This window comes from Sciurus carolinensis, chromosome 2, assembly GCF_902686445.1.
Source record: "Sciurus carolinensis chromosome 2, mSciCar1.2, whole genome shotgun sequence".
NCBI lineage: Eukaryota > Metazoa > Chordata > Mammalia > Rodentia > Sciuridae > Sciurus > Sciurus carolinensis.
This window is the reverse complement of record NC_062214.1, coordinates 79,381,146-79,406,336: the sequence shown is the minus strand read 5'-3', so window position 1 is coordinate 79,406,336 and position 25,191 is coordinate 79,381,146. Positions and strand designations below refer to the sequence as shown.

The 25,191-nt window shown below is 34.1% G+C and overlaps 1 protein-coding gene across 1 annotated transcript in view; it reads left to right on the top strand.

Moving 5' to 3' along the window:
• The window catches only part of Etfa (electron transfer flavoprotein subunit alpha), a 70,986-nt gene that overhangs the window by 12,023 nt on the left and 33,772 nt on the right, over positions 1-25,191 (top strand). Inside the window, exons 2-9 of the mRNA XM_047540088.1 lie at positions 2,424-2,570; positions 5,339-5,420; positions 5,521-5,603; positions 10,651-10,750; positions 11,935-12,045; positions 12,765-12,866; positions 14,042-14,110; positions 20,057-20,139. Coding sequence (XP_047396044.1) covers positions 2,424-2,570; positions 5,339-5,420; positions 5,521-5,603; positions 10,651-10,750; positions 11,935-12,045; positions 12,765-12,866; positions 14,042-14,110; positions 20,057-20,139 — 777 coding nt within the window. The remainder of the gene's footprint in view (positions 1-2,423; positions 2,571-5,338; positions 5,421-5,520; positions 5,604-10,650; positions 10,751-11,934; positions 12,046-12,764; positions 12,867-14,041; positions 14,111-20,056; positions 20,140-25,191) is intronic.

The window sequence follows — 25,191 nt, the reverse complement described above, 5'->3', positions numbered from 1 at the left end:
GAAAGAAAGGTAAAACACTGAATTAGAAGGATGCTTAAATTTTTTTAAATTATAAAGATGTCAATTGATAATATAGCATGCCTTTATGATGTATATAGTTCTTAGTAAAAATTGATCTGCTAGATGAACTGAGGGTTGATTTTTATTTTTGTTTTTGTTTTAGTACTGGGGATTAAACCCAGGGGCTTTATCACTGAGCTACATCCCCAGTCCTTTTTTTATTTTTTGATACAGGTCTTGCTAAGTTGCTGAGACTGGCCTCCAACTTGTGATCCTCCTGCCTCAGCCTCTTGAATCGCTGGAATTATAGGCATATGCCACTAAGCCTGACATGAAAGGATTCTCACGTATATTCTTTTGCTGTTTACTTAGAAACTGATTTTTGAAAAATCCTTTAAAAAGCATATGCAACTCTCACAGGAAGTTTAAAAAAGCCTCATAGTTCCTTAGGAGAACTACCCAATTTATTTTATGATAGAACTATAATTTTCAGCAAATATGGGCCTTCTGCCACCAAGACTTGGAGTTCTTTAAATGGTGATGGAAATCTCATAATTTTAATGGTAAATGATGTGTGATACATAATAAAAAATATGATGTCTGATATATATTGGTGATAGTTACTAGCAATTCTTGTGAAATATTCAAATCATAAATTGTTCTTAATTACAATGGTTCTTAATTACAAAGTCTTTTATATTGTGCTCTTCTGATTAAAAAAGAAAAAGTAACATATAATTATTTTTACAGATGTAAATTTTAAAAGTAACATTGTATTAGATTTTGGGGATATAAAAATGATCAGATATGGTATTTGCTTTCCAAGAACTTTCATTCCGTTCTAGAAATTGTGAATTAGCAACCCCACCGCCCGACTCTGGGGCACTTTACCTCTGAGCTCCACCCTTGGCTCTTTTAGTTTTTTTGAGGCAGAGTCTCAACAAGTTACCCAGGTTGTCCTCAAACTTATGATCCTCTTGCCTCAGCCTCCTGTGTGCTGGGATTGTAGGCCTGGCTAGTACAATAGTTTTGAAAAACCATTTGTATCGGTCATTATAAAGAAACCTTAAAAGTTTGCCTGCCTCTTGATCTACTATTTCTGGGAATTTGTCATAAGAGAGGAATTTTTTTTTTTGAGGGCGGCGCATTACTGGGGATTGAACCCAGGGGCACTTATCCCTGAGTCACCTCCCCAGTCCTCATCTTTTCACATGACAGAAACACCTAAACTTCTTTCCTGTCCTTCCCTTGATCATGATCAGCACCCTTCATTTTGGTTCTCTTCATTGTTTGAAAAATTCTTCTACTGTATAATTGTACATGAACAAGTTTTATTTCTTGTGAAATCTTTGAACTTGGGGCTTATTCTAGTTCATCTTTGTGTTCCTGGTATTTGAAATTATTCCAGATGGTCATAAAAAATTGGTGGTCTCTTGATAGTTCATATAAGATAGAACTATGTGTCAGTTGGTTCCAAGATACTATCTACAAATACTTCTTTTTAATTCAGAAGCATATTTGAGCAGTCAGAATCCCAGTAAAATTGCTGTTTATCGTCATATTTTAAAAACAGATTTCCATTATAATTTTAGTATTGAATGCTTTTTGCTTAAAGCAATAAGAATCAACTGTAGTGCAGAACATGGTAGCATATATCTGTAATCTAAGCAACTTGGGAGGCTGAGGCAGTAGGATCACAAGTTCAAAATGAGCTTCAACAACGTAGTGAGACCCTAAGCCACTTAGTGAGAACCTGTCTGAAAATAAATAAATAAATAAATAAATAAATAAATAGGACTTGCAATGTAGCTCAGCGGTTAAGTGTCTGTGGGTTCAATCCTTGGTACAAAAAGAAAAAAAGAATCAACTTCAGTAATTGTTTGAACTTCCTTACTATACTTTTTAGTATAGTACTCCTTAGTGTGTAACTGAATGTAATTGGTGGTAGAATTTGAACAATTCCTACTTTGCTAGTTAATGTTTTCCACCTAAGGATTTTAAATTTAGGTATATAAAAGTAACACATTGAACACAGGCTAGTGGGAAAATGTTTGAAATAATTTTTAAATATTTTCTAGCAATAGAAAACTCATCTGGGGACTGAGGTTGTGAGACACTGGGTTCTATCAGCACCACATAAAAATAAATAAATAAAATAAAGGTACATGTCCATATACAACTAAAAATAATAAAAAAGAAAACTCATCTGCATTTCAGTTTTTATAGGTGAGAATATTAGTATTACAATGATAGACACAACCTAATTTTTGCTATCAAATATAAATGCATTGAATATAAATGAATTTTATAAATATATAGAGTATTAAGTATAGAATAGTTTGCTTTAAAGCACATATACTTAACAATTAGAGTTAAAAAAGAAAACCCTATGAATAACTTTTTCTTTTTCCCCCCTTTTTTAGGCCTCATTGCTCCGGTTTCAGAGTACCCTGGTAATAGCTGAGCATGCAAATGACTCTCTAGTACCCATTACCTTAAATACCATCACTGCAGCCAAACATCTTGGAGGTGAAGTGTCCTGCTTAGTAGCTGGAACCAAATGTGACAAGGTGAGAAATTCTTAAGGTCAGCCATAGCAAATATAATCTCCATCAAGAGACAGGAAAAGATGGCAACAGAGAATTATGCTGAGGACTATAACCCAAACTGGGCTCTAATCCTCATTAAATGGCCAGTGTCACAACCATTACTGTGTGTGAAAAAGGAACTAAAAGGTCTGCTCACTAGGCATTTTATCTTTTGAAATGAGGTAGAATACTTGATTTAGTTCCACTGGCATCATCGTATGCCATCAGGTACCAAGTAGAATGATAATATTTGAGTCCCCTTAAAGGTTAATAGCCAATCCCTTTTTGTGTTGATGAATATACTTACTAATTGCTTTTAATTCCTGAAAGTGGTAAATCTGGACAAAGTATTGTGGGTATTAATTTTTAATTGGTAGGAGGATTCAAATGTAAGTATTTTTCTTACCAAATTATAGCTGGTACTAAAAAGTGTTCTTGTCATTGTTAAATAAGAATGAAAACTTTGAAAATGAACCCTCTGGAAAGGTGCTGAAATGTGGGTTGCAGGGTCTGTGCACTGGGCTACCGTGTGGATGAGAACTTCGGTTATACTTACGCCTTTGAGCCCTCTCGTATTCTAAAGGAGTAACCAAGTGGACAGTTGGGAGTTGAACCTCAGAAAAGAGTAAATCTGGACAGAGTATGTTTTTTTCTTAGAGGATTTTATTTTTTTACTAAATTATCAATGCAGAGCATGTAACAATTCAGGTTCTAAATGCTAGTGTGACTTCTAATTCCTTATGTGAAATTGGTATTTTGAAAGAATATATCCTAGCAGGTTTAGGGTTAATGTGGATTTCATTCCCTGATACCTGTTAACAATTACTGAATCTTATATAGTTGATATTAACCATAATGTCCGATGATATGGCTGAACTATCTTTTTTGTTCACTCAATTTTCAGATACATACAAATTTTGGATTTGTTTTGATATAATTTTAAATAATTATCCTAATATTACCTTAACAATATTTGAAATGATATTTACTTACAGTGTTATGTCATATTCTAATCTTAAAGAAAACAACCATATCTATTAATAACTAGGCAAATTTCAGTTTTATACTGTTTTCTTTAGCTGTTTATTAAACAGAAAGTGGTTCTTTTGTGAGGTGCCAGAAGATAAAAGATAGGACAGGTGTGGTGTCGCATGCCTGTAATCTCAGTGACTTGGGAGGCTAAGGCAGAAGGATCCCAAGTTCAAGGCCAGCCTTAGCAATTTAGCAAGGGCCCTAAGCAATTAAGTGAGATGCTGTCTCAAATTAAAAATTTTTTTAAAAAACTGGGGCTGTGGCTCAGTGGGAAAGCATCATCCTGGGTTAAAAAAAAAAAAAAAAAGGTACCCTGGTACCAAAAAAAGAAAGAAAGATTTTATATCTAGGGAGCTATATAGCTACTTTGGAATTTACTGACTTTTGTAATCAGAAATTTGCTTAAAATATACAGATGCATCCATAATAATGGGCCTCCTGTAGAAGATAGTGTACTTTCAGAAGGTGAACTTTTGCGCTGTGTCCCTTCTTCAGTGAAAAAAAAATTTTTTTTTTCAGTACTGGGGATTGAACCCAGGACCTGTGCTTGCAAGGCAAGCACTTTACCAACTGAGCAATCTCCCCAGCCCCTTCAGTGAATATTGTTGAACAATTGGGGGTGGGTTGGAGGCACAGCATTTTATGCCCACTCATCAGTGGATCCATGAATCGTCATGAAGGTAAACAAGCAGACAGAAGATAGTAACGTGACCGATACGTCTCTGATAAACAGAAACAAAATACTTAAAAGGGAGAATTCTGATTGCCTTCTATATACAGAAAATCTGAGTGTTCAAAAGCTTTCTTGGAACCCTATCCTGATTCCAAACAGGAAAAATGAGAAATTAAAAAAAGAAAATATGACAAATGTTTTGTTATAGATAAATATATGTATATGGGCAGAAACTCAGTGGTTGACAGTGAGCATGTATTATAAGATTTTTATCTGTTGCTCAGCATTATTAATTTTAATATCCAATAAGATGCAGTAAACTTTTTTTTGGTACTGGGGATTGAACTCAGGGACACTCAACCACTGAGCCACTCTCCAGCCCCATTTTGTATTTTATTTAGAGAGAGGGTCTCACTGTGTTGCTTAGCGCCTCGGTTTTATCAAAGTTGGCTTTGAACTCTCCATCCTCTTGCCTCAGCAGGAGGTTATATGTGTGCACCACTGCGCCCAGCCTAGATGCAGTAAATTTTAAAGTAGAATATTTAAGTCTTGTTTTTCACCTTTAGGAAACCCTAATTCTAAAATGTATTGGCTGTGTTATTAATGTGACAGAGAGCCATGCTGATATTGGTTTACCAATTAGTACTTTTGTCTTTCAAAGCAGAATCTTGGTTGAAATTCTTTGTTGATAGTTATGTATGTCGGGGCTGGGGTTGTAGCTCACTGGTAGAACACTTGTCTAGCATGTGTAAGGCACAGGATTTGATCCTCAGCACCACATAAAGATAAAAAAAAAAGGTATTGTGTCCATCTACAACTAAAAATATATTAAAAAAAAACCTACATAAGGTGACTCCTTAGATCAGTTGGCATAAGATTTTCTTCGATAAAAGATTTTAAAAAACATTTATTTTATTCCTAAACATCCATTTCGTTAATAGGAAAAATTTTTGTAGTTAACTGTTAAAATTTTATGCTGTTGATGGTACCTCTATTTGGATATTCCTGATAGATGGATGATTAGAAACTTATTTTTTAATCACAGGTGGCACAAGATCTCTGTAAAGTAGCAGGTGTAGCCAAAGTTCTGGTGGCTCAGCATGATGCTTACAAAGGCCTCCTTCCAGGTGAGGTTTTGCATTTGAAAAAGTGTGTCTAAGTTATGCTTGATTATATGAAAATGAAAATATTATGAAATGCTCCTTATCAAATGTGTTTAATTCTCAGAGGAACTGACACCATTGATTTTGGCAACTCAGAAGCAATTCAATTACACACACATCTGTGCCGGAGCATCTGCCTTTGGAAAGGTGAGAAGACTGGGAATGTGGAGTCTGATGTTATTACTTGAAAGGGTCGGGTTTCATTGTGCTAAAAGTGTACAACAGACTTTGTTTAGATAGCTGATCCAAATTTATTCACATTAATGGGGTATTTTTGCTACACTTTATTCTTTCAAGATTTTGTAAAAATTTCTGTTAAAATGCCATTTACAGATTTTCATAACAGATCTCTTTGTTCTTTCAAGATTTTGTCATTTTAGAATGCTACTTCCATGTTTTCAAATTTTGCCTTGGAGAAAACTCTATTAAGGCTATTTTAAAATTGTTTTTGTTTAAAAACAGTTGATTTGTCTGTGTGTGTGTTGTTTCTAGTAGTGACCCATCTTTTTTTTCATATATGTATTCGTGTGTATTTTATTTATTTATTTGTTTGTTTGTTTATTTTCATACCTGGGATTGAACCCAGGAGTGCTCAGCCACCAAGCTATACCCCAGCCCTTTTTATTTTTTTATTTTGAGACACGGTCTCACTCAGTTACTTAGAGTCTTGCTAATTGACTTGCAAATTTGAATTTGCAGTCTCCCTTTCTCATCCTCTCAGGTTGCTGGGATTAAAGGCATGCACCACCATGTCTTTAATATTTATTTTTGGTGCATTATAGTTGTACATAATGGTGGGATTTGTTGTTAAATATGCATATACGCACACAATATAACAATATAATTTGGCCAGTATCCTTCCTCAGTGTTTTCCCTTTCCTTCCCCTTCTCCTTCCCTCTGGTCCTTTTCCTCCACTCTCTTGATTATTCTTTGATTTTCATGAGACAGCCCCCACTTCTTTAATTTTTTCTTCTCTATCATCTACATATGAAGAAAATATAAGACCCTTGACCTCCTGAATTTGGCTTATTTTGCTGAACATAATGCTTTCAAGTGCATCCATTTTCCTGCAAATGACATAATTTCAGTTTTCTTTAAGGTTGAATAAAACTTCATTGTGTATATACACATTTTCTTTATCTATTCATCTGTTAATGGGCACCTAGGCAGATTCCTGTTAATAACCTATCTTAAGAGGTGGTTTACTTGGGTGACTGATGGATATTTAGAGCTGGGCATGGTGGTACATGTCTTAATCCCAACTAGTTGGGAGACTGAGGCAGAAGAATTGAAATTTTTCAGGCCAATCTGGGCAACATAGCAAGACTTCCTCTTTTTTTTTTTTTTTTTTTTAAGACTTCCTCTTAAGGGTTGGGGGAGAAGAAGGGAAGTACAGGGGGAGTGCAAGAACAAGAATTTGTTCATGGATTTTTGTTGTTTTCTCTGACCATGTATCATCCTATTTCCCTTTTCTTTTACTCTATCTTTATTAGACTGTATTTTATAGTCTTCACTTTTACTTAAAAAAATAGTGAGTTGTACACAAATACATTCTTAGAAAGGGTGTGCATATAGGACAGCAGTATTAAAAGCAAGGTATGAAAGTCCTACCTTCCCCCCTTTTCTTTTGGTACCAGAATTGAACCATCCAGGGGCACTTTACCATGAGCTGTATCCTGACCCTTTTTATTTTTATTTTATTTACTTATTTATTTATTTTGGGTGCTGGGGATCGAACCCAGGGCCTTGTGCTTACAAGTCAAGCACTCTACCGACTGAGCTATCTCCCCAGCCCCTGACCCTTTTTAAATTACTTAGGGCCTTGCTAAATTGCTGAGGCTGGCCTTGAACTTGTGATCTTCCTGCCTTAGCCTCCTGAGTAACTAGGATTATAGTTGTATGCCAACACCCCCATCTTGAAAGTCCCACCTTCTTATTCCCAATTTATCCTTCCCTTTTCAGAAGTATAACTGTTAGCAATTGTTTATTGTTTTAGGTCTCTTTCTGTAGATTTAAAAATTATACATGTACACATATATTTCTACTTCTAAAATGAATAATGTAGCACCAAGTATTTTGTGAGTAGTAGTTTTTACTTAAGGGTATGTCTTGAAAATGTGAGCTCATAATGTGTATTTTTTTTTTTATGGCTGTATAACATTCCCTATTTAACCATGGACAGTTATATTTTTTCTGATCCTTCGTATTACAGTCTTTGCTGCAAGGAAACATTCTTTGTACAATTATCTTTGAATACATTCACTGGTATTTATTTAGAGTAGAGTTCTAGAAGTGAAATAGGTAGGTTAAGGGCTGGGTATTTTAAAGTTTTTTAATATACATTATTAAATTGCCAAAACTTGCTATTACACATTTTAACACTTCACCTGACCTTGATGGGTGAAAAGATCCATGTGGACCATTCTACCTCTGAGTATTGTTTCTATGTTGGAAGATTTTATAAGTCTTGATTTTTCTGTTGTGACAGTTTACCTTCAAAATAGACCAAGAAAGGGTATTTGCTATGTCTTTTAAAAAAATTTTTTTTAGTTGTTGATGGATTTTTATCTTATTTATTTATTTATACGTGGTACTGAGAATCGAACCCAGTGCCTCACACGTGCTAGGCAAGTACTCTACTATTCAGCCATAACCCCAGCCCCATTTGTTATGTCTTATTAGCTAGCTTTTAGTTTTCTGGCTTTGACTACTGTGTTGTGACAAATGGGAGTTTTGAGAATAAGGTTCACATAATAGAAGCTGATACCGCAACCTGTGAATGGCTTGGAAAGAGAAAAGAGTCCATCAGAAGAAGCAAAATAGATCTGTGACGAAATACTTGAGAAAATCAAGTAAAAGGAGGAATGATTTTTTTTGGCTCATAGTGTCAGAGATTTCAGTTCATGGTTGTTGGCTCTGTCCCTTTGTGCCTTCCATGAGGCTGAACATTTTGGTGGGGAGCACACTGTGGGACAGAACTGCTTACCTCATGCCAGCTGGGATAGAAAAAGAGAAAGAAGGACACCCCGAATAATTTTCCTCTTAAAGTTTCTCCCATCTCAAAAGAGCACCACAGGCTGATGACTAAGTGTTTAGCACATGGCCTTTGGTGAACATTTAAGATCAAAACCATAACACTAAATATGGCTTTACAGTAATACATTTTATATTGGTATGCTAGAATTTTTAAGATCTCATTTTTTTTGTTGTTGTTTATGAAAAGAATGTTTTTTTCTTTTTCTTCTTGGAAGCCATGTGGTCAAACCTACACTATCAGACTCAGGAGGATGAGGCAGGAGGATCATGAGTTCAAAGTGAGCCTCAGTAAAAATGAGGCACTAAGCAACTCGGTGAGACCCTGTCTCTAAATAAAATACAAAATAGGACTGGGGGTGTGACTCAGTGGCCAAGTGCCCCTGAGTTCCAATCCTTGGTACAAAACAAAACAAAACAACAACCACCACCACCCAGAAAAATTAATGTACTTTTTTTTTTTTTTTTTCTTCCTAAGAGAGAGTTTTATCTGTGTTCCATTCACTGTCAGGAATTTAGATAGAAGACAGACCCAGAAAAACATGCCTTTAAGCACCAAGATAATTTTTTTAAAACAAAGAATAATGAAAGTACAAAAGATATTGCATTTCAATCTATTAAGAAAGTTCTAAAACTTTAAAAGATGTACAGTCTACATAACAAAATTTATAAGAGAATCTACTTGGCCAGATAATAATATTCCAGTAGTAATATTTGGACAGTTAAAGAAGGTGATTGCTTACTGAAGAAAACTTTAAATACTGACATATCTGGTTTGTTTTAAAAGTAGGTGTCTTCTACAACCTTGTATTTGACCAAATTAGAACTATATTTAATGGCACTTTGTTTTCCGAAACTCTTTTTCTGTCAGATCTTAAATTTTTCTCATTGTGGTTTTACAAATAAAGATACTTTTCAATAGCTCTTTTTTCACAGTTGTAAGAAAGTTATTATATAATATAGGTAATGAGAAAATGGAAATTAGAAAACATCTCATGTTGATAAAATAGCAGGAGGGAAATTAACTCAGACTCTCAGATAACTCTTGTTCTCATCAGTTTATAGAGAACCACTTAGTAGATATGGGACAAAGGCACAAGCCCCGTAAATCTAGTTGAGGGTAATATAACTTGTATATTAAAAATTACTTTAAAACAAAATATGTGTTAGTGTCACTTAATATAGTGTAGTTACAAGTACATATGAGAGGAAGCAGAGTAAAGGAGTAATTACAGGACAGTACTGGGAAAATTGTTAGCAGAGAGGAACTTAAATGATGATGTTGAGATTATGCCCACTTGGTGCAGTGTTGTACCAAGTTCAGGAGTAAGCACTGAGGTATTTGTGGAAATCGGTGTATAATTCAGCTTTTCGATTAGTATAATCAAATGGCAACATTTCACTTTTTAAAAAATCACTTTACACAAAACAACCTTGAATTCAGAAAGTACTGGATTCAGTCTGCACCAACAGACTTCTAGACTTTAGAGTCCTAGAACTTTAAAGTAGAAGTGATTCTTTTTCCTCATCATGAGATGAAGACACTGAGGCCTGGAGAGATCATGACTTTACTAAGGATCCTGGCCAGTGAGAGAAAAGTTAGCGCATGTATCAATTCCAGAGATGATACACACATATACTTTGGTTTTGTTGCTCTTTTTTTATATATAATATATAGGCTACTTGCTGTTCAGGTTAATTTTGATCTTTTTATGCAATGATAATTTCAATGAAAGGTGAAATGTCTGCTGAAATATTTTCTCTCATATTCATTAGTAAATATATCTAAGTATAATCTTTTCTAGTATTTGAGAATTTTTCTTTTCTAACTTTTTCTATCTTATCTAAATTCGGTGATCCATAATTGTCACACTTTGATATTTACTTAAGCAAATACTCATAATTTAACCTACTGAATTAAGGTGGCTTACTGTTGCAAAATGCATACAACTCCAGTTAGATTAATGGTAGGCAGTCACTTGATTTCGCCTACCCCAAAATCTGTGCCTGACCATGTAGTATATACAAAGATGCATGTAAAATATGAAATATTTGAATTAAAATTTCTACTGAATATACGTTTGGAAGATGTCATTGCTTACAGTTTCTAACCATCTACCAGTATGTATATATGTGACTCACATCTCATTTTCCTTTTAGAACCTTCTGCCCAGAATAGCAGCCAAACTTGATGTTGCCCCAATTTCTGACATCATTGCAATCAAGTCACCTGACACATTTGTGAGAACTATTTATGCAGGTGAGTTCCCAAGGAAGATAATTAACCAACATGCTAAATTTTATTTTAAAAATGTAAATAAATCTTGAAGAGTTCTAAAGCCATACCATTGCTTTAAATGGATCATCTTAAAGGTTTCTAAGAAAAATCATCGTCTAGCATTGCTGCTGGCCCATGACATGGCATTTTCTCTGATAAATCCCAGTGCTTTCCTGCCTGGCCATTCAATATGCAGAATGAGATTTTTTTCCACTAGTCAATAAGAATTAGATTCAATTTATTTTATCAGTGACACCTGGGAAAGCAAAACTTTTTTTTTAATAGCATTCTCAATCTTCTTTGCTTTTCCTACTCCATTTCCATGTACATTAAGAAGTTCATTTCAATGTCTCTTTAGTTGATTGATCTTTTACTGAGCACACTGGTCTCTAGCGAGGTTGGAGAAGGCAGTGAACTCTTGTTCCATCTGATTAAAGTTGTATGTTTCTGTATAAATGATCAATTCTCAAATCAGACCTTTCATCTTCAGTAATATTTGAGGGGAAATATTTGATCATAGTTTAGGTCACATGTAATGTGATTGCTAATCTATAAGAAATGCCTTAAGTCCTTTTAAAATCTTGGCCCATCTGAACTTGTTCTTTATGTCCTAAAGTGTTTTTCATATATATCCTCCTTTAGCCGGCATAGTAGCTAGTCTCATTAAAAGTTGTTGCAGCTCATATTTTTAAGTTACTGACTGTGTTGTTTAAGAGAAAGAAGCTTTGTTCAATATTCCTTTTTGTTCACATTCTTTGTGTGACCATTCCAGTTTTCCAATTGCTTGCTTTCAGGCGCGTCAGCACCTGTCCTGTTTTTAAAGACATTAGGAATTGTACAGATATCCACTGGTATGTTTTTTCACTCTTTTTCAGGTAGGGTCTCACTAAGTAGCTGAGGGCCTCACTAAGTTACTGAGGGTGGTCTTGAACTTGCAATCCTCATGCCTCAGCCTCCTGAGTCACTGGGATTACAGACATGCACCACCATGCCCAGCTATTTCTTCGCTCTTATATCCTCTTTTTCCTGTACTTGGTAGAGGTAGAAAGCAACTGGTCTGTGTATATCTATTGCCTTTTCTTTGTGAAGTGAATTCTGAACCTGGAAGGAATATTTGTGTTTTATCTTTTGTGGTTGCTTTTAAAAAAATAAATTGTATATTTCAGGAAATGCTTTATGTACAGTGAAGTGTGATGAGAAAGTGAAGGTGTTTTCTGTCCGAGGAACTTCTTTTGAAGCTGCAGCAACAAGTGGAGGTAGTGCCAGTTCAGAAAAGGGTGAGTTTTGTTTTTTGTTTTTTGTGTTTTTGTTTCCCCTCAGCTCTGGGAATTTAATCTAGGCATTCTAGCACTGAGCTACATTTCCACCTTTTTATTTTGTTTTGTTTTGTTCTCTTGTTTATTAGTTCATAGATTCCATTGGAATAAGAGATGACTTCTGGTTAAATTGCTAATGCAGAGTATTTGAAAGTTATCTAAATGATATTCCCAAGGTCATATAAAAATAAGAAACAGGTCTTTTTCTTATCATGTTTGTTACTAAGATAGTTGCTTTGATAGATGAAGAGAGTGAGAGAGAAGGTCCATTAAGATTAATCTGTTACATTGATGTTAGGACTTTTTACTTTCTTTTCACTGTTTCTAATTATAATATTTGAATAATTCAATGTAATAGAATAATGTAATAATGGCAAATATATAGAGGGGGTTGCATTTTATTATAGATAGCATCTTATTTGAACCCCATAGAGAGATTTTCTGTTTTTTATAGATTAACTAAGAGAATTAAATGACTTCTCTTATAGCTAATAAGGCAAAGTCTGGAATCTTGTCCCAAGACTTTTCATAATCAAATAAAATGAAATTAAGAGCACAGAAAATTCATAGTAATTAATACACTTATATTTCATGGAATTATATATTTGTTTCTCTTAATAATTATTTTAGGACTTGAAATCATCGTTAATTTTTTTTATCATATGTATCAATGCATGTAGCATCAAGTACTTCGCCAGTGGGAATGTCAGAGTGGCTTGACCAGAAATTAACAAAAAGTGATCGACCAGAGCTAACTGGTGCCAAAGTGGTGGTATCTGGTGGTAAGTACAATATTAATCTTAGAAGATGACTAAACTTCACAATATTTTAATTTTTTAAAGTATTTATTTTAAAACAGCAGTTTTTTTCTCTCCAGATGTAAGGAACTGGTAAAGTGCAAGTATTCCCATTTTACCAATTAGGAAAATGAAACTATGAGCTTAATACACAATTTGGATTTTCTCTTGCACATCCGTGTCACTGGCACCAGGGGGAGCATGGTCAAGTCTCATCTCTAACTTTGCCACTTAGTATTTTTGTCTTACTGATAGATTTTCATGTTATTCGCAGTGCATGAATGACTTCTGAATCAGAAAAACTGTTGGACTCTCAGTGCCATCTTGCATATAATCCCCTCCTACATTCTGCTTTCAGAAGACTTCCAGGGTTGTCTAGGTCTCTGTTAATAACACTTTGAAAGGTTTTTCACATTTAATATCAGCACTTAATATTGCATGAGATTTGCTTCTTTTTGTATATTATGCTCCTTTTTAAAAAGACTTTTTATAGCCTGACTTTTAAAAAAAATGACTACTATGATTTTGAAATCTTTCCAAATTAAACATCAAATGAATTAATTAGTCTTCCAGATACCATTCTATTGTAAGTGACATTGAGAAGAAAAACATTAATATTTTGAAAATATATATTTGACCTATTTACTCACTAACTTATTCAGGAAATGTTTATTAAGTATCTGTTCTGTGACAGGCCTGTGGCAAATTCCTGGAGAAATAAAAATGACAAGGCAAAGTGTTCTTGTTCTCAGGGGGTTCAAAGTCTAGTGGGTAACTTCCATTTAAATAACCTCATTCAGTCACTCAGAAAATATTTATTGAATACTACATATTGAATTTTACCAAATACTTCAGATATAGCAGTAACCTAGACAGATATGGAAGCTGCAATTGAAGAGTTTTCTTTCTAGTAGGAAAAACAGATATTAGAGATTACTCTGTTGCTTAACTAGCTAATTATAGTTGTAGTAGCATGGAATATGTTGTAGGAGAAGTAGAGTGGTATCATAGAAGTCAGAAAAGGTTTTACAGAGGACATGGTTTGTGTTACACAGCAATTGTATAATATGAAAATTTGCTCAGGTGTGTAAAAATAGCAAAATTTTTATAGAACAGAGTCGGTGTTTACTGTATTTTTTTTTCATCTTTTTAAAAATGAGGTCGGGGTTTGAAGAGTGGAGAGAATTTTAAGCTGTTGTATGACTTGGCAGATCAACTACATGCTGCAGGTAAAGTTATTTTCTTTAGTAGAAAGATATTGCCTTTTGTTGGAAACATTTTTCTTCATTATTCATTTATGTATAAGTGACTCAAAGCTACAAGGTATTTTACTTTTTGTGGTTTTCAGTTTTTTTCTCTGGAATAATTTTTCTTCTTATTATTATTGGAAATAATTTTCCAATAAAGGATAGAGCATTCAGTGAGAAGAGGGTGTCTTAGTACTTTTATTCTTACATTTGCCAAATTGTACTAGTTTATTTATTTTTCACTTTTAAAATACTGAAATGTCATCTTCAGTGCCTGATACAGATTCAGGAATGTCCTGTTATTTCATCTTTTGGGTAGTCTAAAATACAAACAAATACATTTAAAGTTGTTTCAGAATTATTAATTATTTACAGAAAATATAGACTTATTAAAAGTATATTGATGAGATGGAATTTTTTTAAAAAATAAAGAAATCTAAACTATTTGATTAATTTTAAATTATACAATAACTGTACCTTATTTTATTTAAAAAAAATTGTCTTTCTCACATTTTAAGAATTTTGTGGATAAATTTATAGTTTCCCTATGCTTTTCCTATATAATATATGCACCCATCAAAATAATAATTGCTTTGTTTGAATAAAGGCATAATCCTGATTTGGTATAATCAGTTTGGTATTTGAGGATGTTTATTTCATTCATTCATCATTGTATTGAACAAATATTTATTAAATGTTTGCCATAAGGGATTAAGAAGTGAATATGAGGGCTGGAGTTGTGGTTCAGTGGTAGAGCACTTGCCTAACGTGTGAAGCACTGGGATCAATCCTCAGCTCCACATAAAAATAAATAAATATAATAAAGATATTGCATCCATCTACAATTGAAAATTTTTTTTTTTTTTAAAGAAGTGAATATGTGTTGGCAAAGGGCATTTTTCTATCTACTTCAGACACTAAACACAATATATTAGTAAGTTTTGTATGTCAGAGAGTGGTAGGTGCTATGAAGAAGAGTAGAAAAAGGAGAGGAGTATTGGAGAGGGAAGATGGCACTTTAACATAAACTGGTCAGAGTGCCTAATGAGAAGACATCTGAACAAAGGTTTGAAGGATGTGAGGAAGGAAGCCATGAGCACCTCTGAGGGACGGTGTTTAGGCAGAGGACTTAAAAACCCGTTTAAGGCAGGAAGCATCTGGCCTGTTTGGTGAGTAGCAAGGAGCCCAGAGTTGGAATTTAAAGTGCAAAAGAGAAAGTAGTAGGATATAAGATTGGGAGGTAATACTGGGACCAGATTACATAGGGCTTGCAGGCTATCGTAAGGAGGTTGTTTTTCTCTGAATAAAATGGGGAACTATTGGAAGGTTTGAGTAGAAGAGTGACACGATCAAATACATTTTTAAAAGATCACTTCAGGTGCAATTTTTACAATAAGGTGAAGAGGGATGAGTGTAGTAACTGGGAGATCAAATTAGGAGGTGAGAGGTACTGTTAGAATACTGAACCAGAACAGTAGTGGTAGATGTGAGGAAAAATAGCTTGTTTGGGAATATATATTTGAAGGTAGAGTCATCAAGGTTTCCTAACAGATCAGATTTGGATTATGAGAGAAAGTGTTTGTCCTGGAAGTTGACAGGTTATGGTTAGTTGCCATTAGCTGAGATGGGGAAGACCACATGTGGAACAGTTTCCAGAGAGAGATCATGAGTTCAGTTTTGGGCATATCAAATTTTGAGATGTCTAAGACAGACATGTAGAGATATCAGTTAATCAGTTGGTATAGGAATGTGGAGTTCATTGGAAAAATTTGGGCTGGTGTTATAAATTTCAAAATTGGTGTCATTTTGATGGTATTTAAAGCCACTAGACTGGATAAAATCAAGAGAGTGGATATAGATTAAGAAAACAAAAAGACATTCCCAGAACTAAGCCATAGACACTGTAAGATTAAGAGCTGAGGAAGAAGAGGAGAAAGAAAGCCAAAAGTAGAGTGGTAAGACTGGAAAACCAGGAGGGAGATCATGTTTTGGAACCCAAGTAGAGTGTTTCATTGAGGGAAAGAGTGATCAACTATGTCAGATGCTGCTAACAGGCCAAGGAAGATAAGGACTGAAAAGTGACTGTTGCATTTAACCATCAGAGCTCGAGTGCTCTGAGCAGTTTCAATAGAAGAGTTGGGGCAAAACCTGATTGGAGTGAGTCTAAAAGAATGATCCTAGGTAGTGGTAGTGACTGTAGTCACTTTATGAGAATCTGTTGAACAGCGTGCTTTTCTCTGTGTTACATTTTAATAAAAAAGGTTTTTAGAAATAGAATGCAAAGATGGAATTGGAGACAGTACAGACATCTCTTTAGAGGGATTTTGCTCTGCAGAGGAGCAGAGAAATGAACAATAACTAGAGAGGAGTGGGACCAACAGAAAGACTTTTAAAAGGTGTGATATTAGTGTGCTTATATGCTGATGGGAAACCTTGAGTAGAGGGGGGACATTGACTGCATTATAGATGGGGAAAAATTGCTGGAGCAGTGTCCTTGAGTAGACAAGAGAGAAAGTGGACACAGCCACAGGTGGTGGGTAGATATGTTAGGTGGAGCACTGGGAAATTCTCTTTTGATTGTTTTAATTTTTTCAATGAATAGGAAACAAAGTAGTCAGCTGAGTGAGGATGTTAAAGAGGTATAGGAAGTTTGAAAAGGGACAAAAAGATACAAAATTATAGCTTAGAAAGGAATGAGGTAATGAACAGACTAGAGGAATTTAATGTGAAGCATTAAGGCCTATTGGAGTACAACCAAGTTAACATGGTTGGGTATTTGGGTGTTTTCTCCGTTTATGTGAACTCTAGGAGAGTTATTTAAAAAGTGGATAAATTTCTTAGACATGGAGCTTTTTCCAAGTGTGATGATGTAGGGGAAGGCAAAGAAGTTGAAGGAACGTGCACAGGAGACTTTAGAATGATTGACTATGAAATTTATGGTGGGTAAAGTAAGAAGAGAGAACATGGCAGGAGAGAATGGCAGTGACTAGACCTGTAGTGAGGTCAGAGGATGTTGGAGTTGAAGACTAAAAAGAGTCAGCTAGAAGGAGGAGGCCAGACAGATGTTGGAGACTGAGATTAGCAAGGGTGATTGGTAATAGTTCTGGGACGTGACCATGGGTGTGACTGAGGTAGGATGAGGACTGGACCTCTGGAGGACAGCGGTTGAAGGAATTGAGAAACCAGGATGTTCAAATTTCCAAGGATTAAGATAAGGCTAAGATATAGGACTTGGTTTCCAGCCTGGCATTTAAGGAGATTGAAAGTTGCCATTCTGTCCTAACAGCAAATTAGAAGTTGAGCAAACTGAAAAGAAATCAATAATTTTTCTTAGATCCATAATAGAAGTGAGGTCACATGGTAATCTGTTGCCTGGCTAATTGGAGAGACTGACTTAGGAATACAGAGAACCACAATTTACTAGAGTAGACGCCCCAAAGCAGCAGCCTCTGCAGGAACCAGAGTTGTAATCAACAAACTGCTAGTGTCGAAAACACTGGGGGATCCAGAAATGAAGGTCCCCACACTTTTGTGAATTTTACCTTCAAAACCTCTGCCAAGCCCTCACATACAGGGTACCTTGTGCTTCCATTAGGGGTAAGGGAAAAGGAACCATTTGGCTATCAGGAGTATTTTTTTGTCCTTCAGTGCCGGAGATTGAACCCAGGACTTCCTGCATGCTAGTCAAGTTCTCTACCACTGAGCTACACCCCCAGCCCAAAAAGGACCATTTTGAAAAATACCAGAGTATTCTGCTCTTCTTAACAAGATCTGCCCTCAGGAGAAACTAAAGGTGACTTATCATGGCTTATGTTCCAATAGACTCATCATAAATTGAAAATATAATAAATAAAAAATGCATTTAGGCTGGGCCTGGTGTTGCATATATGTAATCCCTGCTATTCTGGAGACTGAGGCAGGAAATCTCAAGTTTGAAGCCAGCCTAGGCAACATAGCAAATGAAATTCTGTCTCAAAATAAAATTTTAAGAAAGGGTTGGGGATGAGGCTCAGTAGAAGAGTGCTTGGCAGTGTGCTTGCCTAGCATGTATGAGGTCTGAGTTCAATCCCCAGTATTGAACACCCCCCCCCAAAAAAAAACCCAAATCCCCCTGCCCCCAACTGATAGAATTTAAGGAGAAATAGATGAATTCACTATTATTGTTGGAGACTTTAGCCTTTTTTTAGAAATGAACAGAACTAGTTGGCAGAGAATCAGTTAAGGACATAGTTGAATTCAACAATACTGTCAACCATCTGGATATAATTGATAATCTGTAGATTTCATCCAACAACACACTCTTCTCAAGCTCATATAGGTCATTCACCAAGGTTACCACATTCTGAGTCGTAAATCACAGCTTAACAAATTTAACAGAATAGAGATCATACAATATCTGTTCTCAAACTACTATGAATTTTAACTAAAAATCAATAACAAAACTAGCTGGAAAATCCCCAATACCTGAAGATTGAAGAACATACTTCTGAGTAACATAGGAGTAAATGAAATATCAAGGGAGATTTTTAAATGTTTTGAATTAAGTAAAAATGAAAACATCAAAATGAGTATTTAGTAGTGCTGAAAGGGAAATTTATAGCATTAGGTGTAAATATTAGAAAGAAGATAAAAAACTATTCATCTGATCTTCTACCTTTGGAAACAAGAAAAAGAAGAGTAAAACAAATCTAAGCAGGCAGAAAAAAATTAAAAAAATAAAAATTAGAGTATAAATTGGTGAAATTGAAAACAGGAAACCAGTAGAGAAGATTGGTGAAATCAAAACAGGTCTAGTGTTACAGAGGATGATAATTACCCAGAAAAATAGTCGTAAAATGAAGGGGATTGACCTATGGATTGGTAGACAACCACACAGTAGTAAGTGGGTGGTGTAATCTGATGACATGAGCTTCACGGCTGAAAACTTTTAGGGTGGAAAGAGGAAGAACTTTCTGAGAATGATATTGAGGAGTCCACCTCCAGGCCCAGGGTTATGAAGGTGGTTGCGACAAAGCTGTCTCAGCTGGAGAGGATTGCAGGGGAGTTGGTGTCCTTAGGGAACATGTATGTTTTAGTTAGAACAGGAAAAAAATTGGGTTTTCTGATATTTGACTGAGTTCCAAAATCACAGTTGTGGGGGCCCAGAATTGAGGAGGAATGGAAGTTCTCGTAGATTTGGGAGCTTGCAAAGGGCTGTGGGGATCAGTGTAGGAGTTATGAAGGGTAACTAGTCTGGGGCTTCTCGAAGTGATTGTCTTAGGTAAAGGGCAGGATATGATTAGTCCTGGCTGACTCCAGAGAGATGGTGGTGAGCCTGTGAGTGATAGGGGGTAGTGAGTTATATTATCTATTGCTCCTTGTCCTGTCTAGCTGGTGATGAAGAGGCCTGAGGTTCATTCTTGCTACTTGCAGGGGAAGGAGTGATTTTACTTTAAGAACAGGTTTCCTTGTTGACTCCTGTTGAATAAGGTTAGAAAACCAGTTAAATTTTTATTTATTTATTTGAAGGCAAGAATTGGTTAAACCTTTATCTTGTGTTATATATAACTCTTCATCTGGTCATAAGAGGTATTGATATTTTAGTGCCTTTCTTCAAAAGTTGTGAAGTTATTACTCAAAGGAGCATTGTATAGTGATATCCTATGGGATTATAATGTAGGTTTTCTGAATGCCTTTTTGGTGAAGCAAGCAAAAGAAGACAATCAAATTTAAAATCTGAAATTTTTGTGCATAAGTAGAAGGTATTTTCTTGGAAAATGCACTATTCTTTTAGTATTTAGAATTCTCAGTGACAGGGATTTTTCTCAAAAGTAAGTCCTTTATAATAGAAGTTTCTAACTTATTAATGTCTTTGTTTGCAATTGTTGAATATCTCACTAAAGATATAAATAATAAAACTTGAAAAAAAATGACCTTTCTCCCCCTTAGTTGGCGCTTCCCGTGCTGCTGTTGATGCTGGCTTTGTTCCCAATGACATGCAAGTTGGTCAGACAGGAAAAATAGTAGCACCAGTAAGTATTGCCATAAAATATGCCATGCAAAATTCTGTGGGGATAAGCACTGTATATATTTGTTGAACAATAATCTCAGTGATTTATACCTTACTAAATGTTCCCGAGCAGTTCGCCATGCCCAGAATGGATGTGTCCTTCTCACAAGTTCTGTGGGTTTCTTGGTCTCAATAAAATGTTTAGCAGTTCTTAAATCCAGGATTATTTTTCAAATTTTTCAGAACAGCAGAACATTTCATTAAATGAAGTCATATCACAACATCAACCATAAAACTTATAAATAAATAAGCATAAAGTAGCATTATTATTATTATTTTATTATTATTACTTTTTCTGTGTATATGTATTGTGCTGGGAATTGAACCTAAGGCTTTGCGCGTGCTAGGCAAGAGCTCTACCACAGAGCTACATCCTCTGCCATTATTTTATTATTAAGTAGATTTTGTAAATTCATATTGTTTGCCTAAAAGCCTTTAGAGTAAAATCAATCAATAAGAACAGCAAACCTATTTTAATGAAACCAGAGTTTTGAAGTTGGGAGCTGTGAATGACAATTTTTGTCTTATATCTTCTTGAACACCTACTTTATTTCTACATTCTGTTTAGTAGCAAAGTTCGATTCATATAGATAAATGATACTAGAATATTACTTCTTCAGTTAAATCTTTCCAAAACTTGAAAAGTAGGAAATTTTGGTTTCAAAATTAAATCACAAGTAACATATAATGACTGTTCACATTTCTTAGGTAAAAACAATTTTTAGCAAATGTTATTTTCAGCCAGTTTAAATATTTATTACATGAGAAAAATGTGTTTTTATGTAATTAAAAGCAAAATGTGTTTTTTATTATTTCAAAACAAGATATTAAATCATGGCCATTTAAAAAATATATCTCAGTGCTCTATTCACTCAGAATTTCAAAATAGCATAATTTTTAAAGGCTTGTCTTTGACGTTTGTTTTGAATTGTCTGTTTAAGTCTTTTGCCCCTTTAATATTGGTCTGTTTATTTTTCTTATTGTCTCTTTTTAAGAGTTCTTTATAATGTGTGTACAAATTATTTGTCAAATATGTATCCTGAGTTTCTTTTGATGAGCAGAAACATTTATTTTGATAAAGTCCAATGAAGTAGTCTTTCTTCTTTTGGTTAATACTTTTTCTGTTATTCAGCTTATTTGAAGTCAGGTAAGATCTCAAAATTTAATACAGGCACTAAAACTATTCATAAATTAAATCAAAACACCGTGTGAGCTGCTTGCTTGTCATATCACATTAGTCTAGCCGTAAGAGTGGATTTATTGAGCAGATGAGCTTGAGCCTTCCATGGCATTTAATTAGGTGTGGCACACATATATTTTTTTGTGGAAATCTTGCTTGTCCAGTCTTACATAAATAAACATCTTCAGGCCTGAATAAAGGATCATCAACCCTCCTAATAAAAAATACTCCTACAAGAAATTCAGCGTTTAGGTGACAAACTTTTAGTTATTTTGACAGAAAAAGAGCTTTTGTGGTTGTTTAATAGAATAACAGAGGGCAGGGAATGACTGGTAGCAGCCTTTCTTTTATTGGAAATAACTCATATAATCAGCTGTATTCAATATTACTCTTATGAATATAGAGTTATTAATTTTTTGATAAGGAAAATAAATATATTAAATGCATTGAAGACTTTAATATAAATTCTCCCCAGAGAATTCTGATTTATTAACTCTGGGGTTAGGTATGGATATGTATTTGTGTGTGTATCTTTTATTTTTTAAAGCTCTAAACCTTTTTCTTTTAATAATTTCAAATTTACAGAAGACTTTCAAGAACAGAGCAATTTTGTCTATTTGAGATAAAGTTGTTGAGATGATGCCCAGTCATCCCTAAATATGTTGTATAGCAAAATCTCCTACATAACCACAGTGCAGCCTTTAAAATCAGAACATTGGTAATACCGTCTAACCATCAGATTCCATTCAGATTTTGCCTGTTATTTCAATTATGTCTTTTATAGCAAAAGGATCTAGTTCAGAACCACACATTACATATCTTTGTCATGTGCCCTTCAATCTCTGTTCCTCATTCATTTGATTTCATGAGAGACTTGAAGATTATATATCTTCCTTATGGAGTATCTCTTCAAATCTTTTGCCTTTATTAATAGAATTACTTGTTTTATTATTGAGTTGTAAAGGTTCTTAACTATATTCTGATGAGTTTCTTGTTAGATACACGTTTTTCCTCTTTATTTTCTTAATATGGTGAATCAGCATTGCTTGAGTTTTTATTTGTTAAGCCTCTTGGAATTGCTATGATAAACCCTAGCTGATAGTGATATGTTCTTCTTCAATTTATTATTGGATTTGATTTAGTAATACATTGTTAAGAATTTTTGGATCTGACTTTATCAGGATGTTCTCTGATTTTCTTTTTTAAAAAAATGTCTTTGTGTGGTTCCTTTTTTAAATTTTTTAATTTGTTCTTTTTAGTTATACATGATAGTACAAAGTTTTTTTTTTTTATTGTCTTTATTTTGTTTATTTATTTATTTTTATGTGGTGCTGAGAATCAAATCCAGTGCCTCACAATTGCTAGGCAAGTGCTGTACCACTGAGCTACTACCCCAGCCCAGTATATATATACATGGAGTATAACTTCCCATTTTTGTGGTTATACATGATATGAAGTTACACTAGTCATGTATTTCTATGTGTGGTTTCAATATCAACATTATTCTGGCTTCATAAAAGTTTGGAAGGTGTTCCCACTGTATACTTTGGGTTTGTGTAAGCTTGGTGTTATTTTACTTATTTCTTGACTTTTGGTAAAATTAATTAGTGTAGCCATTTGAGCCTGGAATTTTCTTTGTTGGCATATTTGATAGCATACTCAGTTTCTTTCATATATTTAGGGCTATTCAAATTTTTTATTTGATTTTGCTATGGGGTATGTTTCAAGAAGTTGGTTCATTTCTTCTAAGGTGTTAAATGTGTTCAATAAAGTTGTTTGTAATCTTGCTTTGTTTTCCTTTTATTATCTTTTATTCTAGAGTGATGGTCTTTCTTTACTTTTGATATTGGTAGTTTGTTTTTTTTCCCTTCCTTCATCATCAGTCTATCCAGTTTATAAAATGTTAAAAAATCGTTTTAGTGATCCAACTTTTAAAAGTAATAGCTTTTTTTTTTAAAGTAATAGCTTTTTCAAAATGTAATTCACATATCATACAATTCACCCATATAAAGTCTTTAAATTTAGTGTTTTCTTGTGTATTCAGAGTGATATACCTCCGTTTCAGATCATTTTCATTACCTCAAAAGGAAACTCCATACTTATTTTCTTCCCAACTTCCCTATTCCTGGGCAATTGCTAATCTACTTTCTGTTTATATAGATTTGCATGTTATAGGCCTTTCATGTATATGAAATCATAGAATATTTGGGGTTTTTTGCAATTTTTTTTCATTTAGTATGATGTTTTGAAGGTTTATCCATGTTGTAGCATTCCTTTTTATTGACAAATAGTATTTCATTGTATCATTTTATTTACCCATTCATCACTTGGTGGATATCTGTGTTGTTTATACTTCTTAACTAATATAAATAATGCTACTGTGAACATTCCTATACACATTTTTGTTTGGACATGTTTTTGTTTCCCTTATTTATATACCTGGGAGTGAAACTGATGAATCATATGGTAGCTTTATGTTTAACCTTCTGAAGAATTGCCAGTTTCTCCAGAAGAGTTATACCAACAATGAACCAACTTTCATCCTTGTTAATTTTTTTTCATTATTTACCTGTTTTCCATTTTATTGATTTTCAGTTGTAGTTCTTCCTTATAATTTGGGTTTATGATACTTCTAAGGTAGAATTTTATATTATTAATTTTGTATTTTTCTTGCTTTAAAATGAAAATAATAAAGCTGCCTACTTTTCTCTAAGCATCTCTTTAGCTGCATTTCCCAAGTTTTGCTGTTTTTGTTGTTCATTTCAAATTATTTTCTAATTTAGAAAAGTTTGCTTTCTAGATATTTGTAGATTTTTTCCTAGATACCTTTCTATTATGGATTTCAAATTTAATTTCATTGTACTCAGAGAAAAGCTCTTATTATGTTTTAGTCTTGAAATATATTGAGACTTATTATTTTATCATTATTAGCATTGTTTTAGCATTGTTTTGGTGAACATGATATGTGCTCTGAAAAAGAATGTGTATTCTGTGATTGTCTGGGTGATATTCTGTGAATGTTGATCAGCAGGCCAAATCTGGACTACTACCTGTTTTTATACATGAAGTTGTGTTGGAATATATAGCCATATTCATTCATGTTCTTATTTTTGTATGGTTACCTTTGCTGTACAACATAAGAGTTGGGTAGGTACAAAAAACAGAGACAAAGAACCAGAAATATTTACTGTCTTACCCTTTCCAGAAAACATTTTCTGACTAATACTCTTTTTCTTATATGTCCTATTGAATTTTTTGTCTAGTGCTATCATCAGTGACTGGGAGAATGTATTAAAATCTCCAACCATGATTGTGAAATTTCTGTTATAATTTTCATCAAATTTGGAATTTTGGGAGATCATTATTCTTAAAATAATTTTTCTATTCCAGATATACATATATTAGATGTCATGAAGTTGTCCCATAGCTCACAATTTCTGGTTTTTTTCCTGTTTCATTTCTCACTATGTTTGTTTTACATAGATTTTGTTTTTGTTTTTTCCCATAACTTCAAGCCACTAATCTTTGTTCTTGCAATGTTTGATTTGCTGTTAATTCTATCCAATATATTTTTTATCTCAGACATTGTGGTTTTTAATCTCTAGAAGTTTGATTTAGATGTTTTTATGTCTTCTACATCTCTGCCTAACATTTTCAATCTTTTCCTCTACTTCCTTGAATATTCAGAATCTAGTTATAATAATTTTAGTACCCCACTTTGCCAGTTCTCTCCTTTTTTTCGTTTTGGGATAGATGTCAGTTGGATTTTTATTATGGGCCGTGTTTTACTGCATCTTTTCATGTCTGTAAATTTTTTCTTGAATGTCAGACATT